Raw genomic sequence first — 17,419 nt, forward strand, 5'->3', positions numbered from 1 at the left:
GAGTGCATATGTTTTGATTAGATTTTTTTACTTTCTTAATTAGTTTTTCAACAAGCACAATCTTAAAAAGCTAGCTCATACAACTCTATACATGTTGTTTATTTTCCTACCCACCAACATTCATCTACTCCCTACCCTCTGCCCTCTCATGTCCCTCCTCAGAGGCAGGAAGGTAGGGAGGTATGGTTCGAGTCAGTTGCAAGTCTCAGTAGCAGTTTTCCCAATGTTGTTCAGGGAGTTCCGCCCTCCCCCACCAGCCAACCCACTCCAGATAGTGTTGTCAGGGCAGTCCTGCCTCAAAATCAATCTGATGGATTTAGTAACATATACTATTTTAAAGGGTCCCAAATATCTCTCGGGCTGGAGGATGGTGGCATCATTTCAGAGTATATAATAGAAGTTCCTGGCAAAACAACAAATGATTGATCCAGTCTTTAAATTTAGGAGCCGCCCCCATCTGCATGCCACCATACGTTTTGCCATGAGCAAACCAAATGAAACGTACTATCTGACGGTAATATCCACCTTTTCAGTGTACCCCACCAGTGCCACAAGGGGAGTAAGCTGTAGTTGAGTGCTTATCATCAGGGATAGGGCGTCCTCTATTAGCATCAAATATCTATGAACCTCAGGGGATACCTATGCTAAATGTAAAATGTCGAATCCCTCCGCACCTCACCTGAGAGGGCATATGTTTATCAGCTCTCTACCTCTTGCGTTTCCCCTGCCAAATACCTGAATACCCGCCTCTGCGCTTCTTGTTACTCTCTCCCTCGTGTATTGGTATCTTGGGTATATCTCCTTCCTGCCAGTCCCTCGCCACCCATCCTCTGTGTTGTTTTCCACCTCAAGTGAGCGTTGTCCCTTTTTGCTGGCTGATGCTGCATTTAGCAGAGCTGTCACCTTTTTAGGTCAAGACTGGGTAGCGCATGCGCTGCTCTGCAAGGCATGCTGTATTTGAGTATGGACTTGAAGATTCATCAACAATCAGCACATATTTTTCATTGCCTTGTGTCATTGTCCTTTGTAAATGCTGACTTCCGGTACGTTAATAGGCTTGTTAGTCCCTCCTTAGTACTGCCATGTCTTCATTCGTAACCTCCCATGAGGACTAGCCCTTTTACTTCTGTTGTTACTTGGTAAGTCTTATTAAATATGCAAGCCCTATTTTCGTTAATGAGTTTCTCCTACTGCAGGCAGGACATGCTTTCCTGCATCATTCAACATGCCATGCCCGTTTTCACTTTCCAAGCAGCCTAAGACAATGGTGCCTGCTTCTTTGAAATGAAATAGGTCTCCCATTTACAAACGTTTGCGCTATTGGCATTGTAAATAACAATGTCTTTTATTTATTTGTTAATTATCAAAACAGATCAATAAAAGGGAATGTCATTTACAATCAAACACAAGGAGATGATGGATGGAGCGCTGAAACTTTTCAGACACTCACCCCCAGTCAAAGATCTGGGTTGAATCTATCATCATTCTTTAGCTCACTTCGCCACCCCAGTTCAGACACAGCCATATGCAAATCAGTCTTGACCCTGTGTTTCATGTGAACAGTCCAGCCCGAAGTGCCAAGCCATGTCTTCCCTGGACCGGAAACAAGCATCCTGGGACCGGTTTTGGGCTAACAGCCCTGATCAACCAGTGCTTTAAATGGAAGCTTTTTAAATATTATATACAAGCCATAGTTGCTGCTTATTTATCTTATGCAACTAACAACCATTGACAAAGCAAATAGTCCTGACTTGTAGGTATGATGTTACTTGATGTATCATATGTCTGGATGCAATGACAGAAACAGCAAAATACAAGTTGGGCGGCACACCATGCTAAGCAGACTTTTAGTTAACATGGGGCAGATTTATGTTGGTAATGCGCCACGTTTGCGTCACGCAACTGTGGCGTAAACGTGGCGCATCCCTACGACACATTCACAACGTGACGCATCTAGGCAGATGCGTCACGTTGTAAAGGCCTGCGCCACTTGTGGGCGTTCCGGCGCAGGGTGGGCGTTCCGGGGCAGGTGCGCCTCGCAAAAGTGATTTCACTCAGTCACTTTCAGGCCAATGCTGCGTCAAAACCCTGCGCCTGCTTGAAGCAAGCGTAGGTCTTGACACAGCATTGGTCAGATAGGGCACCCCCGAGCCTTGCTGGAGCTGCGTCACGCTTGCGACGCAACGCCAGCAATGCGTCCCCTTTACGGCACAGATGCGTCACGCATCTGTGCCGTTTTTGCCCCATGGTGCGCCGCATTGTAAATGCGGCGCACCATGGGTGGCGGAGCAGCGGCGCAATATAACTGGCGCATCCCTGGGGATGCGCCAGTCATCATAAATCTGCCCCCATGTTTTTAAGCCACGCCATTAATTACATTGGTACGCCCCTTAGAGAGACCCCTCAGTTTTTTCAACCCACTTAAAGCTCTGGGTCAATGTTTAAAAACTATCACTTTTAACAACTACTTCTTGGTGTAGTGCAATGTGCGAATTATTCATGTTAAAGCTTCACATATTGAGGAAACGCACTTTCTTGAATTTTCAACAGCCGTGATCATATTTTACGTCATGTTTTTTGAAAGAATTACAAAGATTTTCAGGGCTTGGCTCTTGCACGGGCTCCAAAATCCGATATTCTGCACACAAGAGCAATTTTATCTACAGGCCTGCGCTTGCTTGACACCGTCTCACATAACTCCATCCTTGGAACTAAAGATCTGAGAGAGACGGGACGTGACGTTGGGTCACGTGATGTCAGCCGTTGCTCACGGTTCTTCCTCTAATAGGAACTAGTCACTGGCGTGGCAATGAGGGCGGAGAGTTGGACTGGAGCCTCAGCTTCTCTGATTCACACAGTCCCTGCCACTCGGTCTACACCTCTATCCCCGGGAGCACACAGCGTCGCCCGCGTACAGGACCTGCGATGGAGATCTCCGAGAGCCAGTACAAGAAGGTGAAGCTCAACAACAAACTGCAGAACTGGGTGAGCCGGGAGTGTATGGACGAGACAGGCTGCTGGCTGCTAATCTAGAGGCTGTGCTGCCACATAGCGACAGCATCCTCAGGATCACCAGGCGCTATGTGCCCAGTAGCAGCAAGATTTTCAGACCCTAAAAATCGGGAACCTTAATATCCTGCAGCTCGGGACACCTGAGCTCTGAACACCCACCCACCTGCCTGCTGCCCTCAGCCCCAGAGGCTGACATCCACGACAGCAACCAAGCGCCTGCATGTATAGGACAGCAACTTCTTTTTTTTTATTTTTTTTTTTATTTTTTTTTTACACACATTAATATTTCTCATACATATTTATTTTTTTCTTAACCTAACAATCCTCACCCACTGCAAGTCACCGGGCAAAGACCATTTGCCATCCTCAAAATTACCACTTTAGTTATCCTAACTGCTGGGATGCATGCGAGTTTTTGAAACCAATAACCCTGAGTCCCATAGCTACTTCCAAGTACCTCTGAAAACGCATCACTTAGATGTGCACTGAATACAGCTGGCAATGATATCACCCCCCCCCCCCCACTCCTGCAAGACCTGCAACTGACTGCCACCTAAGTTTTAAATCGCCCAGCGCCCACAATACCTGCAGCACCTTAACATCTACCAAGACCGCCTGTGCCTTGCTGGTCACCCGAGACTTGCAGGGTTAACGTGCACCCCAATACTAGCAGTGGCCTGCCTATCCTCCGTACCTTTACCACCTTGCCCGTTACCAAGCAGAAACCTGAAGCCACGGCTGCCTGAGGCCTACAGCACTTTGGTCCCCCCCTCCAGAAACCTGCAACTTGCCTGAACCTACCAGACGCATGTAGCTTTGCCCACACCTCCTGAGAGACTTGCACCCTTGTCTGTGCCCCCTTGTGAGACTTGCAGCCTTGTCTGTGTCCCCTTTGTGAGACTTGCAGCCTTGTCTGTGTCCCCTTTGTGAGACTTGCAGCCTTGTCTGTGTCCCCTTTGTGAGACTTGCAGCCATGTCTGTGTCCCCTTTGTGAGACTTGCAGCCATGTCTGTGTCCCCTTTGTGAGACTTGCAGCCATGTCTGTGTCCCCTTTGTGAGACTTGCAGCCTTGTCTGTGTCCCCTTTGTGAGACGTGCTGCCTTGTCTGGGCCCCCTTGTGAGATCTGCAGCCTTGTCTGTGCCCCCTTGTGAGATCTGCAGCCTTGTCTGTGCCCCCTTGTGAGACTTACAGCCTTGACTGTGCCCCCTTGTGAGACTTACAGCCTTGACTGTGCCCCCTTGTGAGACTTACAGCCTTGACTGTGCCCCCTTGTGAGACTTGCAGCCTTGTCTGTGCCCCCTTGTGAGATACGTAGCCTTGACTGTGCCCCCTTGTGAGACTTACAGCCTTGACTGTGCCCCCTTGTGAGACTTACAGGCTTGACTGTGCCACCTTGTGAGACTTACAGCCTTGACTGTGCCCCCTTGTAAGACCTGCAGCCTTGTCTGTGCCCCCTTGTGAGATCTGCAGCCTTGTCTGTGCCCCCCTTGTGAGATCTGCAGCCTTGTCTGTGCCCCCTTGCGAGATCTGCAGCCTTGTCTGTGCCCCCTTGCGAGATCGGCTGCCTAGTCTGTGCCCCCTTGAGAGATCTGCAGCCTAGTCTGTGCCCCCTTGCGAGATCTGCAGCCTAGTCTGTGCCCCCTTGCGAGATCTGCAGCCTAGTCTGTGCCCCCTTGCGAGATCTGCAGCCTTGTCTGTGCCCCCTTGCGAGATCTGCAGCCTTGTCTGTGCCCCCTTGCGAGATCGGCTGCCTTGTCTGTAACTCCTTGAGAGATCTGCAGCCTTGTCTGTGCCCCCTTGATAAACTTGCAGCCTTGTCTGGGCCCCCTTGTGAGACTTGCAGCCTTGTCTGTGCCCTACTGAGAGGCTTGTTGGTGCCAAGCGACTTTGAGCCTTGCCCCCGTCCTCCTGGGAGGCTTGAAGCCTTGCCTGTTCCCTCCTCTTCCAGCAACCTTGCCGTGGTCCCAGGACACGTGCAGCCTGTTATCCACGCCCTTCCAGGAGACTTGCAGCTTGGTTTGCTCCCTCCCTCATCTTCCTGAAGTATTGCCCTGTCCCCAGCAACATCTGCCTTCTCCTGCCCCATGTTCATAACCCGACAATTAAATAAATAAAAAAATGCATCAATGCCAGGCCTACTGGCTTTGCCAAAGCTTATTTGACAATGTACCGTGATGTAAGGTTTTGGTGTTAGAATGAGGAAGGATACACACTATCACCAGGCAACCCTCTTTCTGTAAATTAGCAGTCAACTAAATAAATACGCCAATTCTTTTTTTTTTTTAAATTTTTTTTTTTTTTTTAAACAACATCGATGCATTACCTGTTCCACTGATAAGCTTTATGTTCTTAGCTGGACTGGTCCAACAAAGAACTATATATGTTGTTTGACATCATTTATTGGGCATACAAAGATAACACTGGATTTTGGTGTCTGACCGGTCCTTATTGCTGCCGCACTTCCAAAGTGATGTTATCTTAGCTTTTATATGAGCGGTCTTGTTTTTTTTATATAGTGCTTCCTGAGTGTGTTCAATAACAGTTATTGCTTTTACCTGATTCTCTGTTATTAAGTTTACAAATCTTGGAATCGTGGGATGCTTAGTCAGTTTTCGTTGACTTACATGCTGGCATTGCCTGAATCAAAGTACAAGTGCGGGGAGGACCTGGGTGGACGGAGTGAGTCCCCTCACTAATTTCAGAGAGTGGACACTGACCCCCTCAGTTTTAGTCGGAAGTGTAATTTTTTTATAGGAAATTGTGGTGTCACCTTACTTGCACCCCAGCTCTATAACTGTTCTATTATATCCACGGCCAATGGAAATATACGTAGGGGCGGACCAATTTATGCAGTAGGTTGACTAAATTTATGTGGCAGCAAAAGGCAAATAATGCTGCACATGTTGTGTTAGCATAACCTTATTATTTTTGTGTTTTAACACATGTAAACACTCTTTTCAAATGTTGTACCTCATTATTATCAGTTTAATACTCCAAATACAGAAGTAAGCAACATAAAGGTGACCAGTCAAACTTTAGGAAGGACTCTCCACTGTGCTGCAACGCGTGTCTGCATTTTTAGTAACTTTTGTTCCGTGGGAACTAGATTTTTTTGTTAAAATCTGCAGTTGATGTGTTATTTGGGAAATGCAGCTAACCCATAGTTATGTCAAAACGTGGCAGTCTCAAAATCGCATAATTCCAGTGGCTCTGGTTGGAGCATTGGCTTTGAACGCACCCCCAGACAACGTCCTTCTTAGTTGTGAGTCTGCCCTAGAAAGTTGTTTTATAAGCTGCTAACTACCCACCATTTTCACTTGTTCCTTAATAATGTGAAAAGAAGACGTTTTTGTGCCTTCATGCTGGTTAAACACAACGGCGGGAAAAGAAATGCAAGTTTAGTTTTTAAATGTAACTAGCAAGTACTCTGTGTGCATATATTTACATTAAAAGATCCTACATGGACACCCTTGATTCTTAGCTTTAACTGTAAGATACATCTATTTTCGTGAAATGAGGGCTGGTAGGCGGTTACATTGCTTCCCGTGACATCACTCCACTTGACGTCATTGCGCACTGCCTATGTTAATGAGTCCTCCGCTATTTCTTTTAGGACTTGTACCTTGGCCTGAATTCTGTCCCGAGGACTGCAGATCATATCTGTTGTCAATGGCGGTGATAGGTCTCACTGTGCCTAAAAAATATGTTGTCAGCACAAGCAAAGTGCGTTTTTAGCAAATGGGCCCTTTACACACCAGAAGAGTCTCCTGCAGTGTCCAGTGTAGGAGTGGGCGGAATCTGCGTAGTCTCGCTACGCAAAGTGCCGCGAAACGGTAAAAAATCTACGCGAACACGCGGAATTGCTTGCTCGCTGAGATTTTTTCCTTTCGTGATGGCTGTTTGCGTGCTCGGGGAGAAACATCTCGCGAACACGCATTTTTGAGAACGCAGAATTTTGGGCAGTTTCGCGTTCTCCGCAGAACGTGAAATTCCGCGAGTAGAACGGAATTTACCGCCCAGGCCTAGTCCAGTGTGTTGTTTTGACAGATACAAGCTAGTAACGCCTACTAAAAGGATGACGTTTTGAAAAACTTTCTACACTGAGTCTTTCACGACTTACTTAGTGGCTGGAAGTCATTGACTGGTGTTGGCGTGACTCCTTTATATAATAGCTGTCCATTTGGTGGTGGCTCAGATCCCGCAAATAGGGCCCAGTGCTTGGAAGCGAGACACAGTGCCACATGAGCCCTTTTAACACTGATAGAGCTCTGGGACCCAGTGATGCTGCTCTGTTTGTACTCAATTATCAGGTACTGGGCTGAGCAGGACAGGAGCGGTTGTTCCAGTTTGAGGATATTTTGTCGTGCACTCTTAACGTGGGCCTCTTTCACTAATTACTGAATTTTGCACTGTTCTGAGCAGCACGCGCAGGACGCGTTGAACCCAGTGCCTCCTTATTATGACCTTGATGAGAGAAACCGAAGAGGTACATTGAGTCTAGAACATAGTGATTAACGGTATTCTGTATGGCATGTTTTCTTGGTGCCATTTGAAAAATTGTGTGCCCAAGATTTACAAAAATGTTTTGTTGACGACTAGACAAAGAACTCTCAAAAGGTGAGGCTGAAACGCCCTTACTTGCACGTGTCCACATTCTCCACGCCATTCACGTTTTATTGTGGTGTGGGTACTTCAAAACTGACCCCCGCCCCTGCACATTTGTTTTAACACTTGCGGTCCTCGTGTGTTTCTGTTAAATTCCTGAAAGGTTTAGGACGGAACTCCTGCCTGTCCCTGCAAACCGCTGAAAATTACAGGGCTGTTGCGTTTTGTTTATTCGTAGCCCTGGGCTAAGCAAATATTGTGCGCGCGCGAAGAAGTACTATAGGACTGACATCTCAGTTCTCACTTGGCAGGGTGAATTGTGTTGGTTGAGCTGTATATAGTCACTTCTAAGAGTTTGTTTGCATCAGTAAACATTAGCTTTGCATCGAGGCACCTGGCTCTTTTTTTCCGATTGGATGAATTTACGGTCAGTGGGTCACAGGCACATGAATATTCATTCTGTTTCCAGTACCAACAGGCATTCGTTTGCAAAGATTAAATGTTTTTTTTATTTGAGGGGTGGGGGGGTGGACGGAGGATACCGCACCAGGGGCCAGATGTAGGTAAAATTATTTTACCACCTCTTAAATACCGAATCATACCGATTCGGTATTTAAGAAGTGGTAAAATATAAGTACCGAGATGTAGGTAAATACAGATGTGCATTTACCGAATCGGTAAAATTCGGTATTTACTGATTCGGTAAATACCGACCGGTAAATGCCCATTCATTCCTATGGGCTTTGAAGCCCATAGGAATGATTGGGCATTTACCGGTCGGTATTTACCGAATCGGTAAATACCCCCTGCACCCTTGTGAAATTCGGTGTCACTTTGACACCCTCTAGCACCCCCAAAACGGGTTCAGGTGCCATGTGGCAGGCATACCTGCCCTAAGGGCAGGTCTGCCTGTCATATGGCACAGGTGTGCATGCACACATGTGCATGCACACCTGAATCGGTATTTTACCATCAACTTGTATTTGATGGTAAAATACCGATTTTGTAGGGCTTGTGGGACTCAGAAGAGTCCCACCTACATCTCGATTTTACCGATTCTGTAAAAATACCGGTCGGTAAATTTACCGACCGGTATATTTACAGATTCGGTAAAATTACCGAAATGGCCTGTTTTCAGGCACCTACATCTCAAAAGCCAAATACCGGTCGGTAACGGCCGAATTCGGCCGTTACCGACCGGAATTTGGCTACCTACATCTGGCCCCTGATTTCTTACTGACGTCAATAAGATTTAAAACCATACCAAAAGTGAATGTGTAGCATTTCGTGTCAAGTGCATGATCAGACTGGAGGATGGTTACAGTTTAACATGGAAGTAACTCAAAGTTTGAGATAAGTACAAAAAAACTGGAACACGTATTTTGCTCTATGTAGCTCCATGTCTCGTAGCCTTCCCTCTAGAATATATTGTGTGCGCGATTTCTATCCTATGAAATTGAATCTGTGTTTGCATGGCCGCGTTGTTCCCCCCCCCCCCCCCTTCATTGTTATATGCTAGATGGCAGTGACCTGCCCATGTTGATTGGCCCACTTTTTCGATGTACAGTAGGTCAATTTAGGTAGGGTGTAGTTATTATCTTTCCGTGTATGGGGCTAATCTTGCCCTAATTATTAATTTAAAGGTGATTTATAAAAGGCTTAATTCTACAGAGCCGCTTCAGCGTGCTATGCAGTGGGTTGATGGGTGGCTTTAAGCAGGAGGCAGTCTTTTCGAGGGAAATGCAAGAAAAGAGAAATGTAAGGGACCCCTGCCAAAGGCAGCCAGTGATGTAAGTGGGATTATGTTTGATTTGCAATTCAAATCGAACATTCCGGAACCAGGAAGTGATGAAAGAAGGAGAAAAGTAATTACAATCAAAGTGGACTTCCAGAAGCCAAGAATAAGCAAGGGAGGTTAAAACTGGAGCAAGAGAGACGTAGTGCACTCTGCGACTGTATGGGAAGCTCTTGGAGTACATTTTCAGGGACGGCTTGGCGGTAATGGGTGGTTTCCAGTTCCGTTCTAACTTAGAAGTTGCCCTGTGTAGGAAAGTAGGATCTGCTTTCATGGTCACCCCCACTTTTTTGCTGGCGTTATGTTTTACTGACTAGTCTGGCTGGGATCCAGCTAATCAGGTCCCCTGTCTCTGTGCTTCTTCGATAAGTTGGACATGGTGAGTACTTAGGTTCAATCCAGATTGGCTACTGGTGTACCCTTGTAAGTCCCTAGTATATGGTACTAAGGTACCCAGGACATTGGCACAGCAGAGGTCTCCCATGGGCTGCAGCATGTATTATGCCACCCATGAGAGATCACTCAAATTGTGACTACAGGTCGCCATTGCAGCCCGTGTTAGCTGGTGCTCGCCCCACTTACGACAGATATACATTTCTGTATTTCTGAGCTCACTGCACTTCAAAACTATAAGTCACCCCTGAGGCAGACCTTTCAATCCTGAAGGCAGGGTGCTCGGTTTTAAGTGTGAGGGTCCCCTGCATTAGCAGGACACCCCTACAACCTTCGGAGTCCTTTCTCTCGGGTTGTAAGTGCATGAGCCATTAAGATACGTAGAGTGGCCATGCGTCATTACGCAATAGCTATCTCTAAACTGGCTGGAACTAACCCTGTGCTGTTTGGTATCAAACATGTGGGAATCCTACCTCGCACACCATTAGAGGTGTGAAAGGTATGGTTCCATGCACTACCACGCTCCTGGAGGCCCTCGGTGCTCCCGGTACCAGTCTTCTAGACCCGGAAAGCAAACTATGGCTGCTGCAGACCAGAGACACAATTCTGCCCTCCGGCTGCTGAGCCAAGCTCGAGCAGGGGGAGGCAGAGCAATAGGTTTCCTGTCAAATGGAGGTGTGAACACCTCCCAGACAGGACTTAGTGTATGAGGACTGGGTGGGGGCGCTTGCTAACGCCACTGAGACTGCTTTGAAGGACACATTTGGTGCCCTCCTTGTATACTCCAGTTGAAACCAGTTCAGGGAGCCGTAGACTCCCGTTCTTGCGTGAAACTGGTATCCACCCCATGTCCAGCCCCTCCTCTGGGAGGTACCCCTGAATCGTCCCAACCCTTCCCTTAGGGTACTCAAGGACAACAGGATGGGTCTCTAGATTAATCGTGGGACACGGTTCAGATCCAATACCACATCTACTTCAGCCGTCTGGGCACTCTGAACTTCGCTTTGGGAACTGAGACTGCAACTGAGAAGACTCCAGCTGCTCTTGGTCTTGTTGTCTTGCAAGTCTGCTGCAACGTCTGTGCCTGTGCTCCATACAGGTTTTTCACAGGACCTGTGGACATCCAAGACACCGGAAGGAATCTCCCTTAAAGTGAAGTAGTCCGTCTCCTGCATCTGCAGGCACTGAAACACAGCAGACAAGTCTGCTGATCCTGGGCTCCCACAGACTCTGAAAGGCTCAGCAACAGAGGTGGTGGTAACTCCCTCAAGGCCTGCACTGTCTTCTCACCAAGTTTGAGGCCAGTATCCCTCGTCGGAACCGCTGGAACAGAACCCCTGTGCACTGCGTCGACCAAGGCTTGTTGACTCAGCCCTCCAGTGATCTTTGGGCTCCAAGAAGCTCCAGCCTCAAGCATCTCCTGCAGCCAAGATCTTCGTCTGCACTGCATCCTCTGCACCGTGTGCCTTCATTCCCTGGTGAGCTGCTCGAGGTCCTCTTGTGACTCCTGTGCCTCCAGCCTGTGGGTCTTCCTGAGGGTCTTCTTTGGCTCCAGTGGGCTTCCTTGCTTGCTCAGGTCCTGCTATGACACACCTGCTCTTGGTGAGCCACTGGCCCTTGCTGGTCCCGACACTGCACCTTTTTTCTACAACGATGTTGGTTGCCGCTGAAAAGGCTTGTTGGTGCCCCTGCCGGACACTGACCCCTTGGCTCGTGACATCCAACATGGGACAGCTCTTGAATGGCTCCTGGTCTTCGACAGCATCACCTACAGGACTGGATTGGGATCGCAAACCAGCCCTGGCAATTACGTCCGACCGGCGTGGAGGGGGTGGGTGGAGCGGGGAAGGGGGGGGTTGGTACTGCTGCTGCTGATTTTGCAGTCCGTCCCCCAGAAACAAAAATGCCCCCCACCGGTCCAAAGCCAGCCCTCACCCTTCCCGCACACAGGGGAAACGCCCGGTCCCGCTACGTCCAGTCCGGCCCTGGTCTGCACAGCTGGAACTTCAAGGGCAACATCAACTCTCCTGCATCTCTGACCTCATCAGTGGGCATTCGGCTTCCTTGCCTCCTGGTCACTCCTGAGTGGCATAGACATTGTCCCCTCTGCTTGCAGGTACCTCTCATCTTGAATCCACCTTTGGTTTCCACCGGGTACTTTCACCTTCTTCGCAAGTGGCATAATTTCTGAAGTCTCCATTGTGGTCTATGGCAGTTTCCGACATCACTTCGCACCTATGCACCCGGCTTGCCTGGTGTAGTTATCCTGGTTCCTGGATTATCCACTGGTGGGGTGACTCTCCAACCTTCCATCTTCCACTGGGTTTTTTCAGGGTCCGCTGGGAAGGGTCATTTTTCTTTAAAACTGCAACCACGACTTACCTATTGACTTGCATTGTGTACGCCGTCATGTTCCCACTCTGAACACGGCCTCCGTGGGGTTCCTAGATACTTGCCTTGGGTGGTTCCTTGCTTTTCTACGTGTTCTGGGTCCATTCTCGACTTAGGTCATGGTTCGCATTCCACTATTTTAGTATATGGTTTGGTCTCCCACTGGAGACCACTGTGTATTTGTGCTGCTTATGTGTTCTATTTCCAAAGTATTTGTGTGTATTCTGTTTATATCTCCAGGTAGGAGATATTGCAATGTGTTAGTGAGTGTTTATAATAAATACATATTTTTTTAACTACACTGTGTGGTTCTTTTTCACTTAACTCATACCATATGATTATGTACAGGTAAATCAAGTGGCTTTACACTCCTTCTGGACTAAGCCTGTAGGCTGCTCTCTACAGCTACCACTTAGAGAGCTTTCTAAGGTAGTCTAAGACCACTAAAATTACCATAAGGGCTGTCTGGATTATTGCAGGGTGCTACACTTACATAAGTGTGCACCATATAGTAAGCCAGCCTCCTACACCCTGCTTTTGCTTAAGTTCAGGGGGCAGAATCTTCTGTGATGATCCACAAATCCTCAACATTTTTCCTTGTCTTATTTTTGCTGAATAGTGCCGTGGTAATCCTATAAGCCAGTAAACCTCTAAATCGACCCAAATGATTGTAGCATGAAACAGTTCCGACAAGTAAGTTCGGCCTTTGGACCAGTATATTCTGTGGGTAGTGCAGAGCAACTTGAAGGCTGTCCTTTGTTTCATGGGAAGCCAATGAAGTGTGTTGAGATTGGCGTAACAAGCTCTGACTTGTTAGTATGTCAGCTCGGTTCTGAACTAGTTGGATTTGTTGAAGGCCCTTTTTGTGATGTCTGATATACATATTAATTCAGTAGTCAAGCTGAGAAAATAACAACTACATTTGTTAAGCTTATTTAGGCCCCGTTCCAAGCAGGCTGCATTTAGTAGCTGTGACCACAAGTTTACAGGACCCTTTTTGTATTCGAGGGACTGTTATAGAAATAACCGCTATTGCATACTCCACCGATATATATATATATTTTTGTATGGTTTCTTGTATGCCAATAAAAGTCTTTTTAAATAAAAAAGGAGAGCTGGTAAAAAAAAAAAAAACAAAAAAAAAAAATTTTACATACACGTTAAGAAGCGTTTGGAAAGACCCGCTTTGCCAGCCATTGGACCCGCATTGTTTGCACCCAGGAGCAATGGTATCTTGTGCCTGCCTGCTCTTGGCGGGTTTGCGGTTAGATAACAAAGTGCTTCATCCCTTTAACTAAGGAGGGTGGCTCCAGCATAGGGCCTTGCAGAAGATGCACCTGATCTTACTTTATAAAATAAGGTTCAGTTATCCTTTTCACTACTTACTTGGTGTACAAATGTCTGTGGTTCAGTCATGGTAAAGACAATAAGGTGAATATTGTTTGGTTTTATTAACTGTTAATATGCATAGATATGTGATGGAAGGTAGAAATCTCCCTCAGTCCATTTTGTCTTCCTGTTTGCCTTCATGCTGTTACCCACACATGGTCCCAGTTAACCAAACAGTCTTGCCTCTCTCACTAGTATTGTTCCTCTGTGTCTCCCTCACACATTTTAGGCCTGGATTCACAGTGCAGCGGTTTGCTAGATGTTTATCACTGCTCTTCTAAAAATGACATGCTGTTGTTTCTTTGGTATATCATTTACCTTCTCTAGGACATGCTAACATTGCAATGCATGAGGTTCACTGTTTTTTGCATGTGACAGGAACTATCTAATATATGCAAAAGCCATCTTTAAAATCCAGATTTCCCCATTCTGCATTATTAAGGAATTATGTAAATACTTTATATTAAGTGCCATGCGTTAAAAAAAGAAAAAAGAAAATGTCAAGGACTGGACGCTGTGAAGGTCGCTCTGGTTTACCTGTCGATTGCCAGAGGAAAGGGCTAGTTCTCCCAATAGCCACTATGCCACCCTGCAATTAATTTACAGATTAAGGTGACTAGTGGCTCCTGAAGAGAGTCCCGGTAAGGAGAAATGGCTACAAAGGGCAGAAAAAAACAAAACCATTATTTGGCAGTATTGGTAATTAGTGAGTGTAGCTGGTGAAGTGAGTGTTAGTTGATAAGCAATGCACCTTCAGCACCCCGAGTCTGGACTGAGGAAAAAGCCCAGCATACTGTCTTTTGAGCTAGGAAATCCAATGGTGCAGGAAAAAAGTGCAACATTCAGTGATTAAAAAGCATGTAAGTGGGTGATGAACCCGATGGAAAAATAGGGACACAAATGTATGGCGGCTGATCCTCCTCTGACCAACGCCTCCTTTTACATGGTATAGGTAGGAAACGGCCTCACGGAGAAAAGGTTGGAACAGTCTTAGGATGGGAAACCGCTAGCACTGAAAAGGTGACACACTTGGAACTAAATGTATTTTACGCTAGACAAGCATACTTTCCCCCAGAAATTACATATGTAAGAAAACCCCCATTGTTTGATTAGTTACTTAACAGTTACTTCTAGAGACGTTTTGACAACTTGTTCAAAAGGCTTGCTTGGTCAAAACATTGCCTTATTTTATTAAGCATATATATGCCTTTTTTTTATTATTACACAGATAATCTCTGCTCCCTTCAGTTGCTTTCTTACAGAGAAAAGGCTGCCTAGGCCTCCTACCTTTCTAAGATTATGAAAGAGGAGGATAGTTATGGTAGTTTAAAATAAAAAAAGTACTACTCGGCAAACGCGGTTTTGCTACTTTTAAATATTTTTTTTAAACTTTACCTGTGATGCACAAGCTGAATGAAGTCCCTGAGCCGTAGGCACCTCCCTCCTTATCTTTTCTTAAGGAAATCTAATGTGGTATGTGGAGGGTGGAGACTAACACTGCATTCACTTTGCCAGCCATGATGAGTTGGTTGTCGTTTACTCTTCTGAGGATCTTCATGTGGGTGGTTGGTGGGGGGGGGGGGGGGGGTGTAGATGTGAGGGAGTTCGGCAGACACTTGGTGGAGTCCCAGAATGAGGTGTCTTTGCTGAAAATTAATACTCTCGTCTTGACTGTGTTGATCTTGAAGCAGTTGGTTTTCATTCACCTGGCGATTTTGTTCATGCAGGCGGAAAAATCAGTCTGGGTGCTTGGCGTCTTGACTGAGGAGGAGAATATGAGCTGGGGATTGTCGGCATACGAGATAATGTTGATTCTGTGGGCAAGGATGATGCTGGCGAGTAAGCTCATGTAGTCTTTGAAGAGAGTGGAGCTGAGTGAGGAGTGTATCTGGCCTCTGTAAAGGATTCATAACTGCATAAATAAACTGGTCTGCTTATCTGATTCAGGGGAGCCCATATCCGCTTTCTCAGTGATGGTTTTAGTCAGACTTGTGCTCCCCTTGCTGTTTAATGATGTGAGAAATTGGCTTAATAATTGGGACGAGTGGCCACTCACCTCAAGGAATAATCATAACGCGTGTTAGAGTGAGCTCTCAAAGTCTTTAAACTAACCTGAGCTCAATACCGTACCGGTTATTGAACAAAGCGGACAGGCTGAACCTAGGGTAAAGTGTAAAGTATTAATCCAGTACCAAAACGGTGATAAAGGCAACATGCAATACAATAAAAACCCCTAACTGAATTAGTAAAATAGACTAAAATTTAATAAACATAATTACAAAAATACATTAAGGGCAAACGAAGATTAGAATTTCTAAAGTTTTAAGTAGGAATAGTGCTGATATGCAAAAAGTGCCCCGTGGAAGTGTGTGGGGAGTGCACTATATGAATCCTAGTGCCCTCCCATATCTAACACTAAAATCCAGTTTGGGGCAGCCAGCGTACCCCCAATAAACCCAAAGATAGAAATCTGGTACCTTGACCGCCATTTACCCTTTAAAAAAAGAGAAGGTCCTCAATCTTTAATGGTGGGTTCAAGCAAACGCAATATATCAAAGCTGCTACCGGTCATTATAACTAAAGACAAGCAGGTCGCTTCAAGTGCAGTTTGTTCTAGGTACTGTATTGTCAAGCTTTACATATATAGAAATGTTGTGCCAGGAGCTTTGAAGATACTTAGGTTAGTGTGGCAAAAACCCAATAACTGCCTCTGATGGCTCCTGGTACAAACTAGCAGTCTAGGCACTTTGATATTTCCATGGTGGGCTACAGGCTAGGGGTCTGCTTTCAGGGCCGGGTAGTCTGCTCTGAGCTAGTGCCACAAATACCCATTGTCTTTCCATCTACAGTCCCCTGCCAAGTGACCTGCTTGCTCCACTGACTTAAAGCAGCATCCTTTTACTGGTAGTGTACTCTTTCATGGAGTGAAAAGAAGTCACAGGTCAAATGCATTTGTGTAAAAAGTTTCATCTGTAGGTGACTGGAGTGAAAGCCTACTTTGTTTCCCACAGGAACAACCACATCAGTACCACAAAAGGAGAGGGAAGCACTTGTGCCTGCCAACGACTGCAGCAGGTTACTAAGCAGCAGGCACTATGGTCAGTCATTTGTAGATGGCCCATGCCCCTCCTGGTATGGCCAGTACCAGTATTGTATGCCCTGGGTACCCATTGTAGCCCAGCCCCCTGTATTTAGAAATGTGCGAAGATGTGGGTACGGACGAGAGCTGTGAGTTGGTATAGGTAGAGGTTGTCCGTACTGCTTATGCTGAAATGGGCCTTTTTGTACCGAGTCAATGTAGTTTCTGGCAAGTGAATTTGGTGCTGGATGTATCAGGGCAACTTGGATTCTGGCTTAATTGCCACTGCCAAGGATGTTGTACAAACCAGGTTGTGGATTCTTGTCCTGAATCAATTCAATACATTCCAGAGTAATTTGCTTGCTGGTGTTGTATACATGCATGCTTGGGCAGTATGGATCACGGAATGCGAAGTAGTGCTTCAAAAACGAAGATAATGTGGTTTCTACCAGATCAGTTGTGTTTAACTAATGGGGTAGAGTAGATCCGACCATCGCAATGAGAGCATCTCATACTGTGACTATGTGAAAACTGGTCACGTGGCCCTACCTGTATCCTAATGGATCACTCCTGTGTACGAGTCCTCAGCCTTGGGCATTAGTCAGCCACACCAGCCCTTTCACTCTACACAACAAGCCCTGGAGCGGTAACACAGTAGGATATTTCCCACCACAAGAATCTGAATATTCCTTTTTGACTCTCACTGATCACTGGTAGGCTGGCATTTTGAGCAGCACTACACACATGGCAGCAT

The 17,419-nt window shown here is 46.4% G+C and overlaps 1 protein-coding gene across 2 annotated transcripts in view; it reads left to right on the forward strand.

Moving 5' to 3' along the window:
• Nucleotides 1–2,789: 2,789 nt before the first annotated feature.
• The window catches only part of PAPSS1 (3'-phosphoadenosine 5'-phosphosulfate synthase 1), a 266,540-nt gene continuing 251,910 nt past the window's right edge, over nucleotides 2,790–17,419 (forward strand). The window contains exon 1 of one of the 2 annotated variants that reach the window (XM_078676598.1): nucleotides 2,790–2,985. In XM_078676598.1, coding sequence (XP_078532724.1) covers nucleotides 2,926–2,985 — 60 coding nt within the window. In that variant the 5' untranslated portion in view covers nucleotides 2,790–2,925. The remainder of the gene's footprint in view (nucleotides 2,986–17,419) is intronic. The other variant, XM_078676599.1, reaches the window with a different exon arrangement.

Source organism: Lissotriton helveticus, chromosome 2_1 (genome assembly GCF_964261635.1).
Source record: "Lissotriton helveticus chromosome 2_1, aLisHel1.1, whole genome shotgun sequence".
In the NCBI taxonomy this organism is placed as follows: domain Eukaryota; kingdom Metazoa; phylum Chordata; class Amphibia; order Caudata; family Salamandridae; genus Lissotriton; species Lissotriton helveticus.